This window comes from Arachis ipaensis, chromosome B1, assembly GCF_059453495.1.
Source record: "Arachis ipaensis isolate K30076 ecotype BB chromosome B1, ASM5945349v1, whole genome shotgun sequence".
Taxonomy (NCBI): Eukaryota; Viridiplantae; Streptophyta; class Magnoliopsida; order Fabales; family Fabaceae; genus Arachis; species Arachis ipaensis.
The window spans coordinates 6,772,035-6,794,022 of NC_142436.1; the positions used below are offsets into that span (position 1 = coordinate 6,772,035).

General features: G+C 34.5%; 2 protein-coding genes across 3 annotated transcripts; one reads left to right on the top strand and one right to left on the bottom strand.

The window, feature by feature from the left end:
• The first annotated feature begins 1,255 nt into the window (after window positions 1-1,255).
• PA200 (proteasome activating protein 200) lies at window positions 1,256-17,967 on the top strand. Of its 2 annotated transcripts, none has more exons than XM_016314468.3 (35): window positions 1,256-1,672; window positions 2,874-2,976; window positions 3,069-3,181; window positions 3,454-3,576; window positions 3,824-3,925; window positions 4,017-4,182; window positions 6,206-6,322; window positions 6,431-6,498; window positions 6,627-6,728; window positions 6,813-7,029; window positions 7,173-7,409; window positions 7,495-7,622; window positions 7,726-7,843; window positions 7,917-8,129; window positions 8,220-8,375; window positions 8,455-8,531; window positions 9,421-9,626; window positions 10,166-10,379; window positions 10,482-10,561; window positions 10,656-10,773; window positions 10,859-11,029; window positions 11,518-11,686; window positions 11,769-11,812; window positions 11,906-11,948; window positions 12,035-12,186; window positions 12,433-12,527; window positions 12,616-13,514; window positions 14,311-14,580; window positions 14,663-14,758; window positions 15,855-16,033; window positions 16,411-16,492; window positions 16,643-16,767; window positions 17,121-17,213; window positions 17,377-17,530; window positions 17,635-17,967. In XM_016314468.3, exons 1-35 carry the CDS (start codon window positions 1,512-1,514, stop codon window positions 17,674-17,676), a joined length of 5,433 nt encoding a protein of 1,810 aa, XP_016169954.2. In that variant the 5' UTR covers window positions 1,256-1,511; the 3' UTR covers window positions 17,677-17,967. The 2 variants fall into 2 exon arrangements, with proteins under 2 accessions (XP_016169954.2, XP_020972497.2); XM_021116838.2 differs by having other exon boundaries at window positions 1,285-1,672; window positions 3,074-3,181.
• On the bottom strand, window positions 17,876-19,354 carry MYB80 (myb domain protein 103). The gene is made up of 4 exons (XM_016314573.3): window positions 19,242-19,354; window positions 18,962-19,100; window positions 18,693-18,822; window positions 17,876-18,587 (listed from the first exon to the last, which is right to left on the bottom strand). The coding sequence occupies exons 2-4, from the start codon at window positions 19,092-19,094 to the stop codon at window positions 17,876-17,878; spliced, it is 975 nt and encodes a 324-aa protein (XP_016170059.1). The 5' UTR covers window positions 19,095-19,100; window positions 19,242-19,354.
• Between the last annotated feature and the right edge of the window lie 2,634 nt (window positions 19,355-21,988).

Here is a 21,988-nt window from a genome sequence, read left to right on the forward strand (position 1 = left end):
TATTTTTTTTCCAACTTCATATAATTTATCATTTTCTAAATTTTCATTGGATAATGATATGAAATTATTTTATCTTGTTATTATATGAAATTCTTTCTTTAGATAAATATATTCAAGTAATGAGTATAAATAATTAGTTTTCATTGATATATTGATTGTTTTACTTTTTCTAAACAACTCGCACAACAAAAATACAAGTCCAATAAATATTCAATTTGCTTTTTAATTATTCTTTCTTATAGACAGTCACATCCTAACTAAAATAAAATAATAATTTTTTCTAATTACAAAAAGTGCAAGATTGATCAGCCATTGATAATTTATTTTCATGATTAAGAGTTGAGTTGTAATTTATTTTGTTTAGAATAAAAAATGGTTAGAAACTAAATCAAGCATTTACTTTTATTTGTTATTATTGTTAACAATGGATATAGTGTTCTTAACAAAGACAAAAATTAAATTATAAAATAATTCTAAGATTTTCACATATTAATAATATAAATTTTTGTGTGTAAATATTTAGTAGTCTATTGTACATTATTAGCCCTTATTAGTAATAGCTCAACAAATTATTTAAACTTATAAATTTAATTGATGGTCATATAAAATATTTTATACTATTAATATATAAAAAAATTAAATTTTAATATACTATTAACATAAAATAATTTTATCTATATATTCAATCATGTAATATTATATTAAACAAAATAATATTTTTTATTTATTACATAAATAATTATTCAAAAAATATATGTAATTAAATAATTATATAAAATATTATATTTTATATTATGAATACCAATTTTATAAAATAATATAAAATTAAATAAAAATTCACATATAATTAATTATTTTTAAATAAAATTAATATTAAAAATGATTAGATAATAATTTAGTTAAAGAGAATAAATTATTGAATCCCGCTAGAAAGTCAATGGATTATTTGTACAATGTGTATAATGGGCTATTTATTTGGCTTAGTATGAGTTAAAAAATGAATATTCAAAATAAAATATTACTAATTTCTCAAACATATTATACCTATACTATCCAGAATAACCATCAAAATACCATAGATAATAAACATATGATATCCTACGGAATAGAATCTCTCTAAACTCTATAATACACATTATAGTATTGTACGGATACTCTATTCTTGAATATAAAACTTCACGAGAAGATAATAGTGAATTTTTGCCAAAAATTAAATTTAAAATTTATAATAATATAAAAAATTAATTATTACGATACATTATGCATTATTCACATACACATTCTGTGTCTGAGACACCTCTTTCTTGTTGAGAAAGGCTGTACTCTCTCTCTCTCTTCTCACCATTTTCAGATCTATCTATCTCTATCACTCTTTCTCTCTCTCTATATATATAGGTAGAGAGAATCACAGGACCCAATTACCGAAAGCGTTCTTTTTGTGAGTGCGTTTTTCTTATTTCTGCCGTGACATTTTGGTCAGATCACTCAGTCTTCGCTTACAGTTACAAACTATGCATCTCTACAATGCATGGCTTCCACCGCCGCTCGCCGCCCAAACCGCCGCCGAGAGGGACTCATTCCGCCGTGTCATCTCCGACGTCTCCGCCTCCTTCCGCCCTGACGATCCCGAATCCGTCTTCTCCACTCTCAAATTCATCTCTGTCCTTGACCTGTCAGTTCCATTTTTTTCCCTCTCTTATCTCTTTCTTCTTCCACTTCCTTAGTTCCAATTTTTTACACCTCAATTTCTCTCTCTGTCACTCACTTCAATCAAATTCGGGTTTTTGTGGTTGTTTATTCAGCTTTTCGATTCAAGTGTGTGTCTTTCTCTATCTTTGACCTTAAATCACTGCTAATTTTCATTTTTTGTTTGTTTGAAGTTGTTCTTATTATTTTTGTGGATGCCTTAACTAAGAAAATCTTGTAATCTTGGTTTGATGCATTTGGTTTTTAAGAGATTTATCATTTATGCTGTTGCTCTGTGTAGTTTTGTGTCTTTTTTTGTTGATTTAGTTATATATTTTGGTGTTTTAGGCATAAGTAAAGGGGGGGGGGGGGAAGAAAAGGCAAAAGGTTTTGCTTGTGATCGTGGTTATAAATTATTTGAGTTGGAGATGTAAGTCACTGGAGAGGAAATGATTGTGTTTGTGTTTTTCTTATGGTTCTAGGAGTGTTGGATTTATGGTTGTGTAAGCTAGTTGCAATTTTGTTAGGGGGAGAATGATGTATGTTGGAGTTGTTTATGGATATGAGTTTTTCTGTTTTCTCTGTCTTGCGGTGGTACAGGATTTCTGTTTGTGGTGGGTTTTGCAAAGTGAAGCAATAAGTTGAAGAGAGAGAAGGAATTATTGGTCTCAATATGTGATAATGTTTTTTATTGTTATGTTTAGCTAGTTGAGTGGGAATTGAGATGATGAAATTGGACAAATTGAAATGAGAAGTGCAAGAAATGCTGTTACCACTTACTAGTCAATAAGACCCTCAACGTTTTCATCCAAGTCATGTTGCAATTATACTAATTACATACAAAAGAAAAAGTTTTGAGCTTAAAAAGGAATCTGCTAGTGAATCACTCTGTTTGAAAGTTATATGCTTGATACTGTTGTCACCTAAACTTTAACTAGCTGTGAATAGGCAAAAGGTGACCTTGTTTAGCAAGTGTATAATACTGTGTACTGCTTATCTGCTATCGAGTATCGACTAGTCCTGTGAGATTCTTATTTTCATCCATTGCTTATTTATCGTTTCAAAAGCTACGGTATAACTAGACAACTATTTTTATTTATTTATTTTCCCAGTTATGGCTTGTATCTGGGTGGAGTTAGTTGCCGGATGGAGGGGAATGAAACCTGACTTTTGCATGTCTTGTGCAGTTTTATAAAGGCCAAAAGTGATGTAGCTTTGGAAGATGTCGAAGCCCTTATTCAGATGGGCCTTGAACTATTTCACTTGTCCCGTAACAAGCTTTATGCACAGGTGCTGCATTCTGTCTCAGAGATGTGGAGTTTTTGCATTTCAATACATCTCTTCATGCTCTTAAACGATAATCTCATTTTTTTGTCCATTAGGTTAGATGGGGAAATTTGTTAGTCAGACTACTCAACAAATATAGGAAAAAGATTGCATTGAGTATTCAGTGGCGGCCTTTGTATGATACGTTGATCAGCACACATTTTACTAGGTAAGTTCATATGAATATTGTTTATTAGTTGTTTAAGAATATCCTAGAACCGGAATCTGTCATTTCTTAGTTAACTACTTAACTCATTGAAAGCAAAGGATAATAAAAGAAAGGAAGCAGAGTCTTAATACTTAATCACCGATATGTGGATGAACACCTAAATTAGCTGATTTGAAATACTAGGATATATATTAAACGATTGATTCTTTTGTATTTATAGTAGATTATATTAATATTTGGTGCTGATCGCTTTTATTGTTTTCTTGTTACAGAAGTACAGGTCCAGAAGGTTGGAGAATAAGACAACGACACTTTGAAGCTATAACTACCCTTGTTCAGTCCTGCCGGAGATTCTTCCCATCAGGTTCTGCCTTTGAGATATGGTCTGAGTTTAAGTGAGTGCTCTGGCATTGTTTCTGTATAACGTTGATTTATCCTCATGAAAGCTTTCTCATTCTGATTTTATTTTTGTATTCTATGTTGATGCTTAGCTAAAATTGTTATTAAAGTGAATTGCCTTGTTTGAGCCATCAGCCACATAAGGATTTATTATTCATTTATTTGTTTTTTAAGGTTGTTTTTTTACTATATTATTTATTATCTAATGATGAATTTTCTTGTGCTTAATGAATAAATTTATAGATCTTTATTGCAAAACCCATGGCATAATTCATCCTTTGAGGGATCTGGGTTTGCAAGACTATTCCTTCCTATGAATGTGGACAATCAGGATTTTTATTCACAGTAAGAAGCATATATTTCCTTCTTTCTTTTTTTCTTTTTAATTTTTTTTATTGGCTTTCTGCGGAATTAACTTTTATAATTGAGTTGGCAGTGGTTGGATTGAAGAATGTATAGACTTGTGGGGATCTATACCAAATTGCCAATTCTGGAACAGTCAATGGGCAGATGTGGTAGCCCGGGTCATAAAAAATTACCACAATCTTGATTTGGAGTGCTTTCTGCCTTTGCTTTTTGCCAGATACTTGAATATGTTTGAGGTGAGCATATAAATTCGACTAGCAATGCTTGTCTTATGTCTTATTAACATTAGGTTAATACTGGCACTAAGCAGATTAATTGAGAATGATCACAAAGTATATATACGCCATCTCTGTCTCACACTATGGAGATTGTTTCTTGTTTTATCCTTTTTTAACTTATTGATAATCTCTCTGTTATTACAACTAAGTTATCAACTACAGAACACATAAAAGATGCTTTATACCTTCCTTTATGTGTTATTTTGATATTGCAAAAAAAAAAAAAAATCTTGGTGGTCTTTTTTATCCGTTGTTCTCATGGCAATAAAGAATTTCACTATTCAATTGTACCTTGTATGCTATTCATACCAAACTTTTAAAGGTATTTAGTGAAAGTTTTTCATAATTAAGTTATAGATAAATGGACCAGTGGGAGTAACACTTTGAAGCTGTGAAACGATTAATTTTATTCAAGTGTTGGTTGTGAATATATATGTATATAGATTTCTTGTAGGGGTTAATGCTGAATGCCACGTCTTTGGATGATTATGTGTTCCAATCAGTAAATTGGGTGTACCTGCCATGAATTAATACAGGTTATGTCATGGTAGATACTCCTTGTGATCTGACAGTTACCCACACAAATTGTATTAATACACCAAGGACACACTAAGCAAATTCCCTATATTTCACTCCCCAAAACTCCAAAATTATCCCAAGGTTGCCAGACTGCCTGTCTGCTCTCCTGACCACGATCTCCGACAACATAACTTAATCTCAACAGAAATCAGTATGCTCAGTATACAAAACAAGCTTTGAACCCACTTCAATCACAATCTTTTATTATTCTCTACTCGGCTTCCTTTGCTACCACCTTGGAGTAACTAATAATTTCACATTTTGCAACCTAGATTTTTATTTACTATATTTTTCTTGTTTTGAGAAGAAAAGAAAAAAGAATAGGCCTTAAAACAAAACCAGAATGGCGTAGCCTTCAGTACCAGCCCAAAACCAAGCACACCATACATGGAGGATTAACATTGTTACACCGAAGAATGTCGTAGAAGCTAATGGAATTTGCGACCCGTGTTTTATTTTGTGAAATAGAGGGAGTAGTAGAACTTGAAGAACAGCTAAGAGGGGCAAAGGGGTGGAGTGAAGTGGTTATTGTTTGCCATTTCCCATGAGTGGAACTGCGGCTACAGGTTGTGGATGGGGGAGTGAAATTATGGAATAGTGGATTTTGGGGGGTTGGGCATTGGGAGTGGAGGGGAGGGGCAGGGACTGTGTGGACTTCAGGAGAGAGGGGTTCTGGGTTAGAGAGGGAAGAAAAACTTTACCATGAATCACATGTGATTTGGTGTACCTATACTCTATCATATCTTCTCAGTTGGATAAGGTGGTTCATCAAGCTCCATTTTTAACTTGATGCATGGCATCACTATCCTTGACTGCTAGATTCTTTTACTTAATTTCTGATTACATCGAGGGTAAAAACAAAAATGCACAGTTTCAATATAGCATTGTTGACTGTTGGCATGTGTCACCATGCTACTGCATCTGCCAAAGGCCATGAAACAAACATAGTTGTACTGCAGCAGATACTATAATTAGCTTCTCGAGTCCTCCACAATCCTTCTCATGCATATATGCAAGCATCGAAAGACAATGAGTCTTGTGATGTATCATTATGCCAATAGGAATTCCAATACTGTTTCTGAATTACATGACCAAGAAATGCTAATCTTAAACTTGTGCAGTTATTATGTTTCTCCTCTGTTGGATATAAAAATAATTCATCTGTCTCCCCCCTGTAGCTTAGGCTTTTGGGAGAGAGTTTATCGGGTTGTGTTAGAGCTTTTCTATTAAGAGGTCTCAAGTTAGATTCTTTTTGTTCCCCTGATTTTCTAAATAACAGTCAAAATTTTAACACATGAATTTGGTTAGTTTTTGGCATTAGCTGATTGCTCGTTTTATGCAAACTTGTAGTTGGTTCATTTGCACTGCTCCCTACATTTCATGTTTGTACTTTGAATCACAGGTTCCTGTGGCAAATGGCAGCGGATCTTATCCCTATTCATTGGATGTCCCAAGGAACACGAGGTTCTTGTTCTCCAACAAAAGTTCCACTCCTGCAAAGGCTATAGCCAAAACAATTGTAAGCAAATATACTGCAGCATACTTTTGTACGATTCTAATATTTGAAGTTTTGAACCGTGATACCACTTTCTTTTATTATTTTGATCTCTTGCATTTGCGATTTCAGGTATATTTATTAAAACCTGGTAGTTCATCACAACAGCACTTTGAGAAGTTGATCAACATTTTGGAGCAGTTAGTTTACTCACTCAGTGCTCTCATTATTCTGGTTTATTCAAGTTTTCCTTATTTTCTTCAGTTTGTTCTAAGTGTTGTTGTCGCCCCCCACCCTCTCCTTTTTTACCCTGCATCTATTTGTTCAGATACTATCATCCCTCGAATGGTGGTCGATGGACTTACTCATTGGAGCGATTTTTGTTTCATTTGGTGCTTCAGTTTCAGAAGCGCCTGCAGAACGAACAGTTGTAAGAATGAAGTGTGGTTTATCATCTGTTCTTCTATTACTGTGACATGCCTGTTTTATGCAACTGGACAAGTTCTGTTTGCAGGGGCACAAAAAATAGCAAACCAATTGAACAACATCTTGGGAAATCAGAGAGGGTCTTCTTTGTTAATTCTGTGCTAAAGTTAATTGATCGGGGACAATACAGCAAGAATGAGCATCTCTCTGAGACAGTAGCTGCAGCAACTTCGATATTATCCTATGTGGAACCCTCTTTGGTTCTACCATTTGTGGCATCTCGGTTCAGAATGGCCCTTGAGACGGTTAGTAGTGCTGGATGTGTTTCTTCTATGGTCAAATTTCATGTTATTTTTGGTCAATGATTTGTCCAAAGTACGTCATTCTTCAAACAAACAATATTTTATATTAGCCTGCCTTTCTGACCACATTCATTCTTCATTGCTAGATGACTGCCATCCACCAGTTGAAAATTGCAGTTATGTCAGTGGCATTTGTTGGGCGTTCACTATTTTTTACGTCCGTATCAGCTTCCTCAATGAAACAAGTTGATCTTGGTGGTGATGATGAAACATTAATTGATCTTATGGGGGTTTCATTATCGAATGCATTACTTGGCATGGATGCTAATGACCCTCCGAAGACCTTGGCTACCATGCAGTTAATTGGTTCCATCTTTTCAAATGTGAGCTTTCAACTTTTAGATATATTGGATAAACAGCTTTTTATTACTACAAAGAATATTTAATCGGCCCACACTGTAATTGCAGTTGGCTTTATTGGATGATAAGATTGATGACTTGTCATTTATGCCGATGATACGTTTCTCTGAATGGCTGGATGAGTTCTTATGCCGTCTCTTTTCCTTATTTCTACACTTGGAACCAAGCAGTGTTATGTAAGTAAAGGTGCAATATGTTTCTTTATTTGGCAATGATATTGTTTAACTGTATTTTGTGTATGTTCCTTGTATAATTGGATAAATGGTTTTGGTATATTAGAAATGAAGGTCTGCACTCTTCAGCAGCATCAGCGACTTTTCTGGTTGATGATGGTCCATACTACTTCTGTCTGCTTGAAATTCTGCTTGGGAGGCTTTCAGAATCACTTTATAATCAGGTTCTTAAAAGTATTATAATACCTAGTTTTTGTGGAGGAATATATTATTAGCTTACACATCATTGTTAAACAGGCTTTGAAGAAAATTTCCAAGTTTGTGAGGACAAATATTCTTCCTGGTGCTATTACTGAGGTTGCACTGCTCTGTTGTGCATGCGTACACTCAAACCCAGAAGAAGCAGTTAGTCAACTCGTTGAGCCAATATTAGCATCTGTGATATCCTCCTTGAAAGGAACACCACACACTGGATTTGCAGGAGGAACCTTTTATGCTTCTTCAACCAAGGTATCCTTTTTTGTTTGAAGTGATTACTTCCTCTGCAATTTTGCTGCAGGATTCTTTTGAAATCTGAAACAGTGAGAATTCTCTTCTCAGAATAGATCCACAATTTCACCAGCTCTTGAGGCTGCAATCGACTATCAATTAAGAATAATATCAGTTGGCATCATTTTTGGCGGTCCGGCAATACTCCGCTATAAGGATCAATTTAAAGAAGCTGTCTTCTTGGCTTTTGACTCACCATCCTGGAAGGTTTTATTCTCTCTCAACCTTGTTAATAATGGTCTACTAGTACATATCTGACCTTGGTTATTCTTATTCTCAATGACAGGTTAATGGGGCTGCTGATCATCTTCTCCGATGCCTTCTTGGAAGTCAGGTTTATTATTATCCAATAGATCAGTACAGGTATGTATATAGCTGGTTGTGTGAGTTTTGTTGTGTTTTATTAGGGTGTGTTTGCGAATTCTAGGGGAAGGAAAGTGCATGTTTGGTTGGCATTTCTGTTTCTATTTTCAGTTTTCATTTTCAATCTTCTTTATTTTTAAGATTTGTGAAGGAAAAAGTGAAATCAGAAAACAGGATTTTAGGGCCTGTTTGGTTGCAATTTCAATTCTATTTTCATTTTCTGTTACATTTCGAGTGTTTTTTGTTTTTAGAATTTTGTGAAGAAAAAAAAAATGAAAGCATGAAATGGGTTTTATTGTTTTCACAAACAGACCCTTATTGTTTTCACTGTTTTTTATTCTTTTTCCACAAAATTTGGAAACCAGAGAACACTGAATATGAAAACAAAAAATAAAAAACACAAACCAAACAGGTTTAGAGGAGAAGTTGGGGAAGTGAAGGAAAGTCAGCAGGTGTTTAAACCTCCTTTTGTTCATGATTTTAATATAAATAAGGAGGAAAATGAACGGTTTTATCATATATATCTCTTACGATTCTATCGATGACTAAAATTTATTGTAATTAATATATATGGATATAGATGATATTACAATAATTTGTTAAGGATAAAAGGTTAAATTAAATTAAAATCTAATGAAAAACTCACCAATTTTGAGGAACTTGAAAATAGGGGCCTTGGGGTGGCAAATTGGGGTTGGAGGGTTAATACTTACTAGAACCTCCAAAACACTCCCCCACCAAATAATAGAACTCATGAACAAGGTCAAATAATTGAAAGGGTTTCCCTCTGCTTCTAAACCAAACCCGCAAAGACACCCTTAGTTTTCTTTTTCCTTATTCTGTGGTTTTGTTTTTCTTTTATCTGAATGTTATACATTTGGTTTTGTAGATGTGTTCTCAGTCATCCTGATGCTGCTGCTCTAGAAGAATGGATTAGTACAAAAGATTTTACTGCAGATGAAAGATTGACCCCGAAGTGGCATATTCCTTGTGATGAAGAAGTTCAGTTTGCAAATGAGCTTTTAGACATTCACTTTAAGTTAGCTTTGGATGATCTGTTAAGAATATGTGAAACTAAAATGCATGTGGATCAAGGTATATTACACATGCACTTACCTCGATTAGTTATGCATCATTCTTAGCTCATGATTCAAGATTTCTTATTTGCATTCCTTTTTGACAGAGTCAGAAAATTAGCACAATAACTCATATTATGTATTCTCAGTTTTTAAAATTGTGGAGTTTGTTGAAATATAATGAGAGATTTTAATGTTAAATAGTGGTTAGTAGTTTAGATTGTGCGTTTATGGAGAATATTTGAGTAGGTGTTCCACATTTATTACTCTTCTTTCTATATATGTTAGCATTCTCTCATGTAACAATACAATCTGCATACAATCTACACACATCACATAGGAGGAATGTATTTTTCCTCTCATTTCCCGAGCTACTATTTACTCTATTATTTTCATAGAAAATCATGGATTTTAACAGAGTTGCTTTTTTTACTCCTTGAGAGATGATGCTTTGCTGGTTACTCGACTTGATTGGATACTGGTTATTGTTATGGAAGTGGCTAATAAGTCTATCTATTACTTTTCCCACTGTTATCTTGAATGTCATGTCTTGTGCAGGGGATGAGAAAGAGCACTTGAAAGTGACTCTCTTACGAATTGAGTCATCATTGCAAGGACTTTTTTCTTGCTTGCCTGATTTTGTCCCAAATTCAAGGAATGGGATGGCTGATGATTCAGATCATAAGTTTCTAATTGCTGGAGCAACAGGTTGTACTGTTGGCAGTACCGCTTTGCGAGAAAAAGCTGCCGAGATTGTACATACAGCCTGCAAGTAAGGATCAACATTGACGCACCTCTGTACAGTGTACACTATTCCTTCAACTTGTGTGCTTGTACTTTTTCATATATCCCATTGATCTCGTTTACTTAACAGGTATATTCTGGAGAAAAAATCAGATGACAGCATCCTTTTGATACTCATTATACGCATTATGGATTCTTTAGGAAATTATGGTACTCAATGTTTCATTTCTGATTACTTATCAAGCACTTCCCAAATTCTGTGGTATACGCACGCCTAACTTATTCTGCTTCATTTTATAAACAGGTAGTTTGGAATATGATGAGTGGTTGAGTCACAGGCAGGCTTGGAAGTTGGAATCTGCTGCCATAGTAGAACCTCCGGTTAATTTCATTGTGTCAAGTCGTTCTAAAGGAAAGAAAAGGTTTAATACTTTCACACACTTTGATTTGATCACTGGAACTATGTGCTATGAACATTTCTAATAAAACTCTTGATTTCCTTCCCAGACCTAGGTGGGCTCTTATTGACAAGGCATTCATGCACAATACGTGGAGATCTTCACAAGCATCCTATCATCTTTATAGAACAAGTGGGAATTTCAGCCCATCAGATCATGTGACCCTTTTGGTGGATGATTTGTTGAGTCTCTCTTTGCATAGCTATGAAACAGTGCGCCTGTAAGTGAGCAACTTCCATTACTAACTATAATATAAAGGTTTTTATGTTCTAATTTTTGTTTTAGCAATTGATTTAGGTTGGATCATATTTATACTTTTTTTTTTTTAGTTTGGTAACCTATCTTTGATTATCTAACAAATTAGAATTCTATTAAAAGAGTAAAATAGAAGAATGAAATCATTTAACATTTTGTTCATTTACTACTAACTAGCCTTAGAAAGTTTTACAATGTCGATCATGGGTGCTTAGTATGATGTCTTCACTATTCTTCTTGTTGTTTCCTTATCTTCTCTGTTAAAATTGTGGTCTAACAAAAGTAATATAGAAAAGAATATTATGCCCAATGACATCATTGTAAAATTCAAAGTATGTTTTGATGAGCTTGTTAATGTTTATCTTGATCTAAAACTTTAGTCCAACAATTTTTTACTGTTACTTGATGTCACTAGTGTTTTTGTGGCTGATTTAATTTGATATATGGTGCTAGGCTTGCAGGAAAAGCTCTAGTGAAGCTAATCAAGAGATGGCCGTCTATGATCTCTAAGTGTGTTATCACCCTTACCAACAAGTTGCAGGATTCCAATGCCGAGGAATATGCAGTGCTGGGTTCTTGTTCGGTCCTTGCCTCACAAACGGTTCTTAAACATTTGACTACGGTGATGATCGAGCATTTTCTTTAAATTGTCTTTCTGGGTGGTTATTAGTTTCATGTCTCTTATATGCTTTATTTGATTCCAGGATCTGAAGTCATTCTCTTCATTTATCATGGCCATTCTCTCAAGGTATTTCCATTTTCATTGTTTCCCATTGTAGTTAGAAATTGTTGTGCTATGGGTAATTTGAGAGACTAATACGTTGCTGGTTTCTCCTTGAAGTTCTCATCATGAATCCTTGAAAGCTCAGAAAGCAATTAATGAGGTAGACTTATCCCCTTCAGATGATTGTTGACTTGTATTGTAGTTTTATTGTCTTGATATAATTTAATAGTTCCTGATTTTCAACAGCTTTTTGTAAAGTACAACATCCAATTTTCTGGAGTATCTAAAAGCTTTTTTAGGATATCAGACAAAGACAACCATACTTGTGGGCTGGGATTTTCAGATTTGGTTTCTCAGATTGGCTCTATGAGTTTTGATTCCACTGGCTTGCATTGGCGGTAAATGGCAACTCATTTGGCCTTCTTTCTTTTCATATTTGACTAGGTTTTAAAGTTGTTTAACACTCACGATAGATTGAGATGGCCTGACACATGCTTTAGGCTCTGTTTCTTCTCTACTTTTGTTTTATCTTATTCATCTTTAGTTTGCTTTCTGCTTTACATCTTTTTGACTTGTATATGCTTTCTATTTTATAATTTTGCACATTCAAAGCCTTGGCTCAATAAAATACTTTTCTCTTTCAGGTATAATTTAATGGCTAACAGAGTTTTGCTCTTGCTAGCTTTGGCTTCTCGGAACCACCCAAATTCATCAACTAGAATCCTGAGTGAAACAGCTGGTTTGTATTGCTTGTTATATACTTTTGAATCCTCCTTTGTGCTATCTTTTGTGCATTGTGTTTACTATTTATGCTTTTGCTCGTATAGGCCACTTTTTGAAGAATTTGAAAAGTCAACTTCCTCAGACAAGGATACTTGCAATTTCGGCTTTGAATACACTCTTAAAGGAATCACCGTACAAGCTGTCACCTGGTGAGAAATCTGCTGTACTCGAGGATTTGCAAGGCAATGCCAAGTCATCCCTTGAAGAAGCTTTAACTCACACCTTTCAGGAAGAGGGTTTCTTCAACGAGACACTCAATAGTCTTTCTCATGTTCATATCATAAGTGATTCTGAAAGTGCTTCTAGAGGAGGTCATGGAGATTCCAGTTTCCAAAGCTTGGCTGACAAATCTATAACCCGCTTCTACTTTGAATTCTCGGCTTCATGGCCACGCACTCCAAGTTGGATCTCATTTTTTGGGAGTGATACATTCTACTCAAGTTTTGCACGTATTTTCAAGCGGCTTGTACAAGAATGCGGCATGCCAGTTGTAGTGGCGCTAAAAGGCGCTGTAGATGAGTTTACAACTGCCAAGGAGAGGTCTAAACAATGTGTAGCTGCTGAAGTATTGGCGGGTGTGTTACACTCTGATGTTGATGGTCTATTGGGAGAGTGGGAAAGCTGGCTCATGCCTCAGTTGAAGAATATCATTCTAGCACAATCTGTTGAATCAGTTCCTGAATGGGCCACTTGCATACGGTATGCAGTTACTGGCAAAGGGAAATATGGAACAAGAGTTCCTCTGCTGAGGCAGAAAATTCTTGATGCTTTGATGACACCTTTACCTCCAACAGTAGCTACCACTGTAACAGCCAAGCGATATGCTTTTCTGGCAGCTGCGCTGATAGAAATATCCCCACAGAAAATGCCAGCTGCTGAAATCCAGCTCCACAATATACTCTTGAATGAAGTTCTTGGTAATATGTGCCACTCATCAGCCCAAGTAAGCATTCCCTCTGGTTCTATTTAATTAGTTGATCACCTGATTAAATTTTCCCTTATGTAATTGTCCTAAATTCTTTTCTTTTCTTTTGGTGAGAAAATTTCTTCTATTTACTTTTTCAGAGTTCTCCCTTCTTTACAGTATATGTACTTCAACTATGTAATTGATCTTTTGTGGTTGTCCGTGCAATTTTAAAGCTCGGCTTATTTATTCTGTAGTTTTAGGAAAATCATGCCACTTTTTAATAACTCCACATCTTGTTATGCCAGCAGTTGATATATTGGTATATTTATTAAACCCCTAAGCTCAATATATTCTTAGTATTTATTCATTTATTTATTTATTCATGATGATGTTCTTAGTATTTAATTTAGGACAAGGATGAATAGCTAATATTTTACAAGCATATTCAGTCAGTCATTTGGTTGGTTATTCAGCCAATATGGTAAACAAGTTACCTTAGGATTGTAATTCTAAGTCTTGTATATTTCACAATGCTATCTCTTTATAAAACTGAATATCGTGTTATCCAGTTTGATGTAATTATATGTTTTTGAATTTGATATATTTTTAATTTTATACCATGCTGTTGAGGTGCCTTCACTTTTTTTATACCAAAGCATGGTCAGGTTTTATGCGAACATATGAAATGTCTTTCTTTTACAGCTCCTCCATGTTTTAAGTTGGGGATCATGGTAGAAACTGGAATGGGTGTAATATGTAATTAATGTGAAGTGCAATCAAATTTTGTGAGTTGGTTGTGTTTATGATCTATTTCAATTTGTATATGTAACAGGTGAGGGAAGCTCTAGGTGTTACCCTATCTGTTTTGTGCTCAAACATTCGACTATATCATTCAAGTCATCATGATGATACAAGCAGCAATGTTGATACTCCGATGAAAGATGAAAGCTGGGTTCAGCTTCTTACTGAACGAGCTGCTGAAGCAGTTGTTAACATTCAGAATGTTAGCCAATCAGACAAAGTAACCAATCCCATAGATACGAGATCTCAAAATGGGCATGCAGACAATGATTCTCAAGATGATACGAAGTGGATGGAGACGGTACTAATGGAATCATATAGCTGAATTTTGCTTGTATTCGTCATTCCATTCACTAATTATTTAAATTTTGAAATTTGTGCAGCTACTATGCTTCATCATCTCATCATTGAAGTCTGGGAGATCCTCTTATCTACTTGATGTTATTGTGGGGCTTCTTCATCCTGTTATTTCTTTGCAGGTTTGTTGTATAGATTTGACTGTACTATAACATTTTGTTTTATATCTTTCATTTGTATGGTTGCTTTGTATGCTTTTAATTGTGTTTGAACTCATGATCATCTTGGTTGTATTAGGATTTAATTGCATTTTCTTAGCATCTGTCTGATCAGAGTATTACTGAAAACACTGACCTCAATTTTGAGGTTGTCATCAACTTTGCAAGAGTTAATTGTAGCATGATATATATTGAATTGGTCTCCAGTCATCCTTAATTTTCTTCCAAAACTATGGGTTCCTCTTCTTTGGGAAAACAGTAGTATGATTGCCACTTAATTATATAACCAAATCTAGACTACAAGCATCTGAAATTCATTAATTTAAAATTTGATCCCCATTTGTGTTTGTGCTACGCAAGGATTCCCTGGGACTTCCGTTCTTTTTTTTTTTTTTTTGGTCGTAACGTGAGTGAAAAATATTCTCGAGACCAACAATCTTTCGTCTTACTTCTATACAATGTTGATCTTTTTCTTATTCTATTAGACCCTTGGTTGTGTTTATACTTGTGCATCTCATTTTCATTTCTTAACTCAGTTTCCTTTCACATAGAAGGTTTCACTTGAAATTTTTGTTTGGAAACCTAAAGCTCCTTAGCTGAAGTCTCAGAAATTTTCTCACTTTAATGAAGGCTACTATGCTTCTTGTAATGCACTTTAATATTTATTTAGATTTTTGAGAAGCTGTATTGGGAAAGTCATATAAGATTTTAGAGAAAATGACAAATAGGTCCCTGACCTTTTGTCCCGCGGACATTTTCGTCCCTGACCATTGAAAAATACTTTTAAGTCCCTGACCTTCACAAAACTTGGACGGATCAGTCCCTCCGTCCAAATGCCTCCGTCAGGGACTGATCCGTCCAAGTTTTGTGAAGGTCAGAGACTTAAAAGTATTTTTCAATGGTCAGGGACGAAAATGTCCGCGGGACAAAAGGTCAGGGACCTATTTGTCCTTTTCTCAAGATTTTATTTTTATTTTATATATATATTTGATTCCCTTGTCAATCAAATAAGAAGCATGTCAATGATCAAAATTCTGAGTAATTTTATTTTTTTTGTAAGGAAACCTCAAATAAAGATTTAGCAACAGTAGCAAAGGCAGCTTTTGAATTGCTAAAATGGATGATTGTCTGGGAACCTCACCTCCAGAAGGCTATCTCTGTGATTCTTTCTGCTGCCAGTGATCCTAATTGGCGAACTAGATCTGCTACTTTGACATATCTGCGCACTTTCATGTACAGGTATGATGATCTTCTGACAGATTTGCTGTGGCTTATAGCCATGACTAGTAATTATAATTATTCATTGATCATGTTTTTCAAGTTTTATTAAGATTGAAATTTACAAGACTATGTAGGACAAGTGATCCCTTATAGAAGAACAAAAACTATTAATGAAGCATACCTTTCGGGTGTCTCATCTTGCTCATTGATGATTATTTTCTATGATAGGCACACTGGTGTCATTTACTTAATGTAATTGATTCTACCTAGTGGTGTAAAACTTAGTTGTTATTGTAATTTATCTAGTCCTCTGGTTTCAGCTTGTAGGGTATGTTATTTTACTTTTTGGTCTTTCATGAAGCAAGCACAAATGAAAATTTATCTTTCTGTAACAGGCACACTTTCATTCTCTCAAGTCCGAAGAAACATGAAATTTGGGGTACTGTTGAGAAGTTACTAGTAGACAACCAAGTTGAGGTAAGCTCTCGCCTAAATGTTATCGAATATTGCAAAATATCTACTTGTGTAACATCAATCATTGATGGCTGCAATTGATAATTTACTATTGTTATTTTGATTGTCTCTTTTTAAATTGTCTCATTATGGAAGATTTGATCTTTGATCTAGGTAAGAGAACATGCGGCAGCAGTCTTAGCAGGATTAATGAAGAGTGGAGATGAAGATATAGCTAAGGATTTCCGCAATAGAGCTTATGTAGAGGCAAATAATGTATATAAGAGAAGGAAGTCAAGGTCATTCTTTTCCCTATGTTCCTGGAAAGATTAGTTGTTTTGTAGGAAACTTAGCTGCTAAAATGGCACCAGATCATTTCTCTGAATCAAACTTTCTTTATCTAATGTGCATGGTCTTGCAAAGTAATATATAGCTTTCACCTTTAAACATACATGAGCGTTATATATAGTGAGATATATAGTGAGATGGGAGTCACTGCAGTTTGTGCTGTAAAAAAATGTGTTACTTGTATAGGTGTGAAGTGAGTATGTTCAAGGTGATATTTGCATATTTTATGAGTTATGATTTTTTGTATTAAATAACTAAATGCTAATGTTTATGTGTAACATGATGTGAAAATTTCGTGAAGCAGAAAATCAAGTTCTGGTTCATCCATGGCCTCTGTTCATGGTGCTGTACTAGCTTTGGCAGCTTCTGTATTATCAGCTCCATATGATATGCCCAGGTTTGTCCTGCTATAATATCCATGTGATATGACATGCTTAATGCTTTATTTAAGTAAAGTGATGAATTGATTTAATTGAACTTAAAACTGATAGTGAACTAGGAAAATTCAATAAATTTTCACCAAATCTTAAAGCACCTAATATAATTAACTATTTTTTCAGTTGGTTGCCTGAGCATGTTACATTGCTGGCTCGTTTCAGTGGGGAGCCCTCCCCTGTGAAATCTACTGTTACAAAAGCTATAGCAGAGTTCCGGCGCACTCACGCTGATACATGGAATGTTCAGAAAGAGTTATTTACAGAAGAGCAACTCGAGGTAATTTATTTTTTCTAAATATTCTGAAGAGTGCCTTTCAGAAAAAATATTTTATTATTTCCGCTTCTCATATTTTTTTTTACCTTATTTCCATATATTTACAGATCTTGGCAGATACATCATCTTCATCATCGTATTTTGCTTGACCTTACAGTCCAAAGATATTGCTGTGATAATACTAAAAATATCAGTTAGAGGAAAAAATACTTTTCATTTTGGTGTAACTATAATCTGTAAAAATAGCTCTTATTTACATTTGTACGATTGATTATCTTAATAATTTTATTTCTTATTCCAGTTTCCATAAGTTGAGTTTTTTTGACTTCCTCAGTTCTGTAATCTTTCTTACACCATTGGGTTCATTAGATCATCTGCTTGTAAATCCCACAAGACACAATCTGAGTTAAAAATATTGGATAAGTTTCTAATTTCTTTTGTAGCTTCGGAATCATCGCCATTTTCTTCAAGCTTTTCATGTAACTGGTTTTGCTGATCCACAGCTGTGCATGTGCTCCCAGTGCATACACTTTGGCTCCATGGTGAAGCATCCCCTTTACTCCCAAAAGGTACTGGGTTATACTGAAACCCGGGCATGGGTGGGAATACGCTGTATGACATTGCATAGCTTGCAGATGTAGCTGCACTGGAATCCCAATGCTTATTTGAGGGCATCATTTCAGGTTCTTCCTGTATTGCCTTTGATAATCCAAGCTTAATCTTTTCAACAGTGTCATCCTTTTCTTCCGGTTTACAGTTAATATAATCTGTGATGTTATTCCCTTGTGTCATAGTTGAGTGTTGGCCTTGGAAGCTAATTGGCTTCTTGGTCAGAAGGTGAAGTACCTCATCCTTGAAGCAGCCAAGTGCTGCTTCGGCAAGGTGCGCTGCCTGTGGCGGTGCCAAGGTTGTGGCGATTTCAGCCATTAGGTGTGAGAATGGCTTGTGTGTCACAGGGTCAATTCCCATGCCTGAAAGCTTCTTCTTCAGCTTGGTATTCCAGTGGTTTTTCACATCATTGTCGGTGCGTCCCGGCAGCTGTGCTGCTATCAGTGACCACCTGAAACATCAATTTAAGTAGATTATTTGTGGGCTTAAAGTATGATTAAGCTAAATCACCTGAGTTAAAGATAACCTTGATGCACATGTTAAACGTTCAATGTACCTGTTGCCAAAAACTGAGTGAAGCTTCACAATAGTTTGTTCTTCAGAATCAGAGAATTGGCCATGTTTGAGATCAGGACGAAGGTAGTTTGTCCACCTTAGCCTGCAGCTCTTTCCACATCTCTGGAGACCTTTATACATAATCAATTAACTATTAAAAGGGTTGTTTACATCAACATTATTACATGTTAATACCAAATCATTTGTTTTGTTAAGATTTTAGAACAGATAATTCATGACAACACGAATGGATTTAAGATAAGAACTAACCAGCATTCTTGGGGATAAGGCGCCAATTGCGGGTGCCATGTTGAGCAATGTAGGAGGAGAGCTTGTTATCTTCCTCCGGAGTCCATTGTCCCCTTTTCACATTGTCCTTCTCACAGCATGGAATGCGTCCCATTATTTTCTGTATTGGAATTTGTTAAATTGTTTTGAGAAGGGGCAGGTAAAGGGACTATAATAATGATAATGATAAATAATAATAACAATAATAATGGGAAGTGTCAAAAAGTTATAAGAATTGTCTTTCTTTGTTTCCCACACCAACCTCTTAGAGAAACACACTCTACCAGTCTTTCAATTCTTTGAGACAAGGCAAAAAGGAAATATTTTCTTTTGCTTTTTGTTTTCTTGTGTGCATATTTTTGGTTGTAGCTCCCTATTCTTTTTATATATAAAGGGGGTTATGTTATGGCAATTGAAATTGCATGCAATAGGGGTAACATGGGTAAAGAGGCCCAAAGAGCATCCATCAAAGGCGCATGATTATATTAAAGAATTCAACGCTATATTGTGCGTGTGAGAGAGGCAGGTAGCTCACCCACAAGATGCCGCAGTCAACACCTCCCTTTCTCTTTCTTTCTTTGTTGACCGCTTTGTGATCATAGTTTGTGCGCTTTTTTCAATGCACATGTTGGGTAGGTTTCTGCTTTGATCACACAAAACCACCTCATCTTTCGGTTCTTCATTAGCAAGAGTGGCATGGCAGGGTTAGATCCAATCCCCATGCTTGTTAAGGTTGTTTCACGTGCGCTGTCTCAATCATTCTTTGAGCAAACTCCTAGTTATGGTTTTGGATTTTTTTTTTAAGTGGTCATCCTATGCTTGCTCGTGTGTTGGATGATTGGATCTCACAAGTAGGGTTACGTTGACATGCATATCACTTCTCGATATATCTTGGATGTTCATTTTCACCATTAATTGCTTAGTGCTTACTACCTTGTAGCTTGTAGTGTAGGCTCGTGTTTTACATCTTATGTATACTTTTAAAATGATTGCCATTTGCCAAAGGATTCCAATAAAGTCGTTAGTTAATTTTGTTCAAAATTATATTTTTATGTAATGACTATGTTGAAATACAAGATACATTAAAAATGGCTTAAACAATATATGTATATACCTATGAAGTATGGACATTTCGCTGAGTTGCCGTGTTTGGGTGTCGGATATATTTCAAACACGACATTTACCGACACTCGTCCGACACGCGTGTTTGTTGTATTCCGTGTCTTAAAAAAAATAGAAAATTTTTTTCCAGACACGTAGTCTAGGGCTAAAATTTTTATATATGGATAATTTTAATGTGAAATGCAAAAATATTTGATGATTTTGGTGTTCTACAGGGTTGTGGTAGTAGTACAAAACGTCACTGACGTTTTGCAATAAAATTTTTTTTTTAATCATCAAAGAACAAAACGTCACTAACGTTTTGTAATAAAAAATATTATTTTAATTATTAAAACACAAAACATTACTGACGTTTTGTTAGAAAAATATTATTTTAATTGAAGAAACACAAAACGTCATTGACGTTTTGTAAATGGCCATAGTTGTGTTCAACACACAGTTTAATTCATGATGAAGGATTTCACCTCTAATAATACAATATTAAAAAGAAAAAGTTCCGTAGTCTAGTCTTATTTTTAACATATATTTTTTAAATAAATTTAGATAATATAGTATATATTATTAATTATTAAAACAAAAAATATTTTAAATATTTGATATAATTAAAATAAGACATTAAAAATAATTTAAAAAAATTAATTTATATTTTAATATCAATAAAATATTATTACGATTTATCTAAAAAATACTTTACATTTTACATTTTATATGTATACGTGTCTCTGTATCTTATAAGATTTTAAAATTTGCGTGTCGACGTGTCCCGTATCTACAAATCTACAGTAATTGGTTGACTGATTTTTAGTGGGCACATATTTATTTGAATCGATAAAGATCTTTAACTATGGTTTTGGCTCGAAACTACATTTGGGATTAAGTAAACTCCCTAAATATTCCGTACAAGCGACAAATATTCAAATATGAGAGGAGGTCTGTTTTTAACAGAGTCATTGATTCACCTAATTTTTCTTTCAGAACATTTTAAAGCATAAGATCTTTGGAAGTAATAGGGGACTTGCGGAATCGATGTATAAGTAAAGCGATAAGTTTTGATATTAACCGCTGAATCGTGACCCTATATTGCAAATTTGCCATGTTAAAAATAATAATAGCTTATAATATGCCATTTCTAAATCAAGATGCTTGGTGTAATTGGCGTTTGGCTGGGTTTCTTAACCATCTAGTTAACGGGTTTAAAATTGTGTATAGAAATAGTTATTAATTTTTTACTAGTAGTCATGTTCTTTTACTGGTTGAAAAGAAAAATACTAGGTGTACAAGTATTTCTTAAATCAAATTTTTAACAAAATTTTCGTGGAATTTTTTATTTTTATAAATAAAATAAATGTGATAATTATCAAAATAAATAATTTAAAAATTATTTACCGTTTTAAATTTTAGGTGTAAACGAGATGGCATTGCGTGTATCTCGTTTACATTGTAACCGAGATAGGACACGTCAGCTGCCACGTATGTATTTCGTTTACACTATAAACAAGATACATGAAATGCTCATCTCGTTTATAATGTAAATGAGATAGATAGAAAACAAAGTGGCAGCAACTATAAAAGAATGTGTAATCCTTAGTATTTTTTACGAACATTTTCTATCCTTTTTTTATCTGATTTTTCTCACGAAAACAAGCTATTAATGGCCAGTAATAGTCCATACATAATTGTGCTTGTTTATGTCGTATGAGAAATGGGGACAACGAGGTGACCTTTGAGTGCGAGGATCCGATATTGTTTCGCACTCAGCGTGTGAATACATTGTCGGAATTGAAGAGTTTGATATTGAGCAAGTTCAGTGGTACAAAAGTGAGGAAGATCGGAAGGATAGCGTATAGGTTGCTGGCACCCATGGGTAACGGAGTCTTTCGGTTTTGG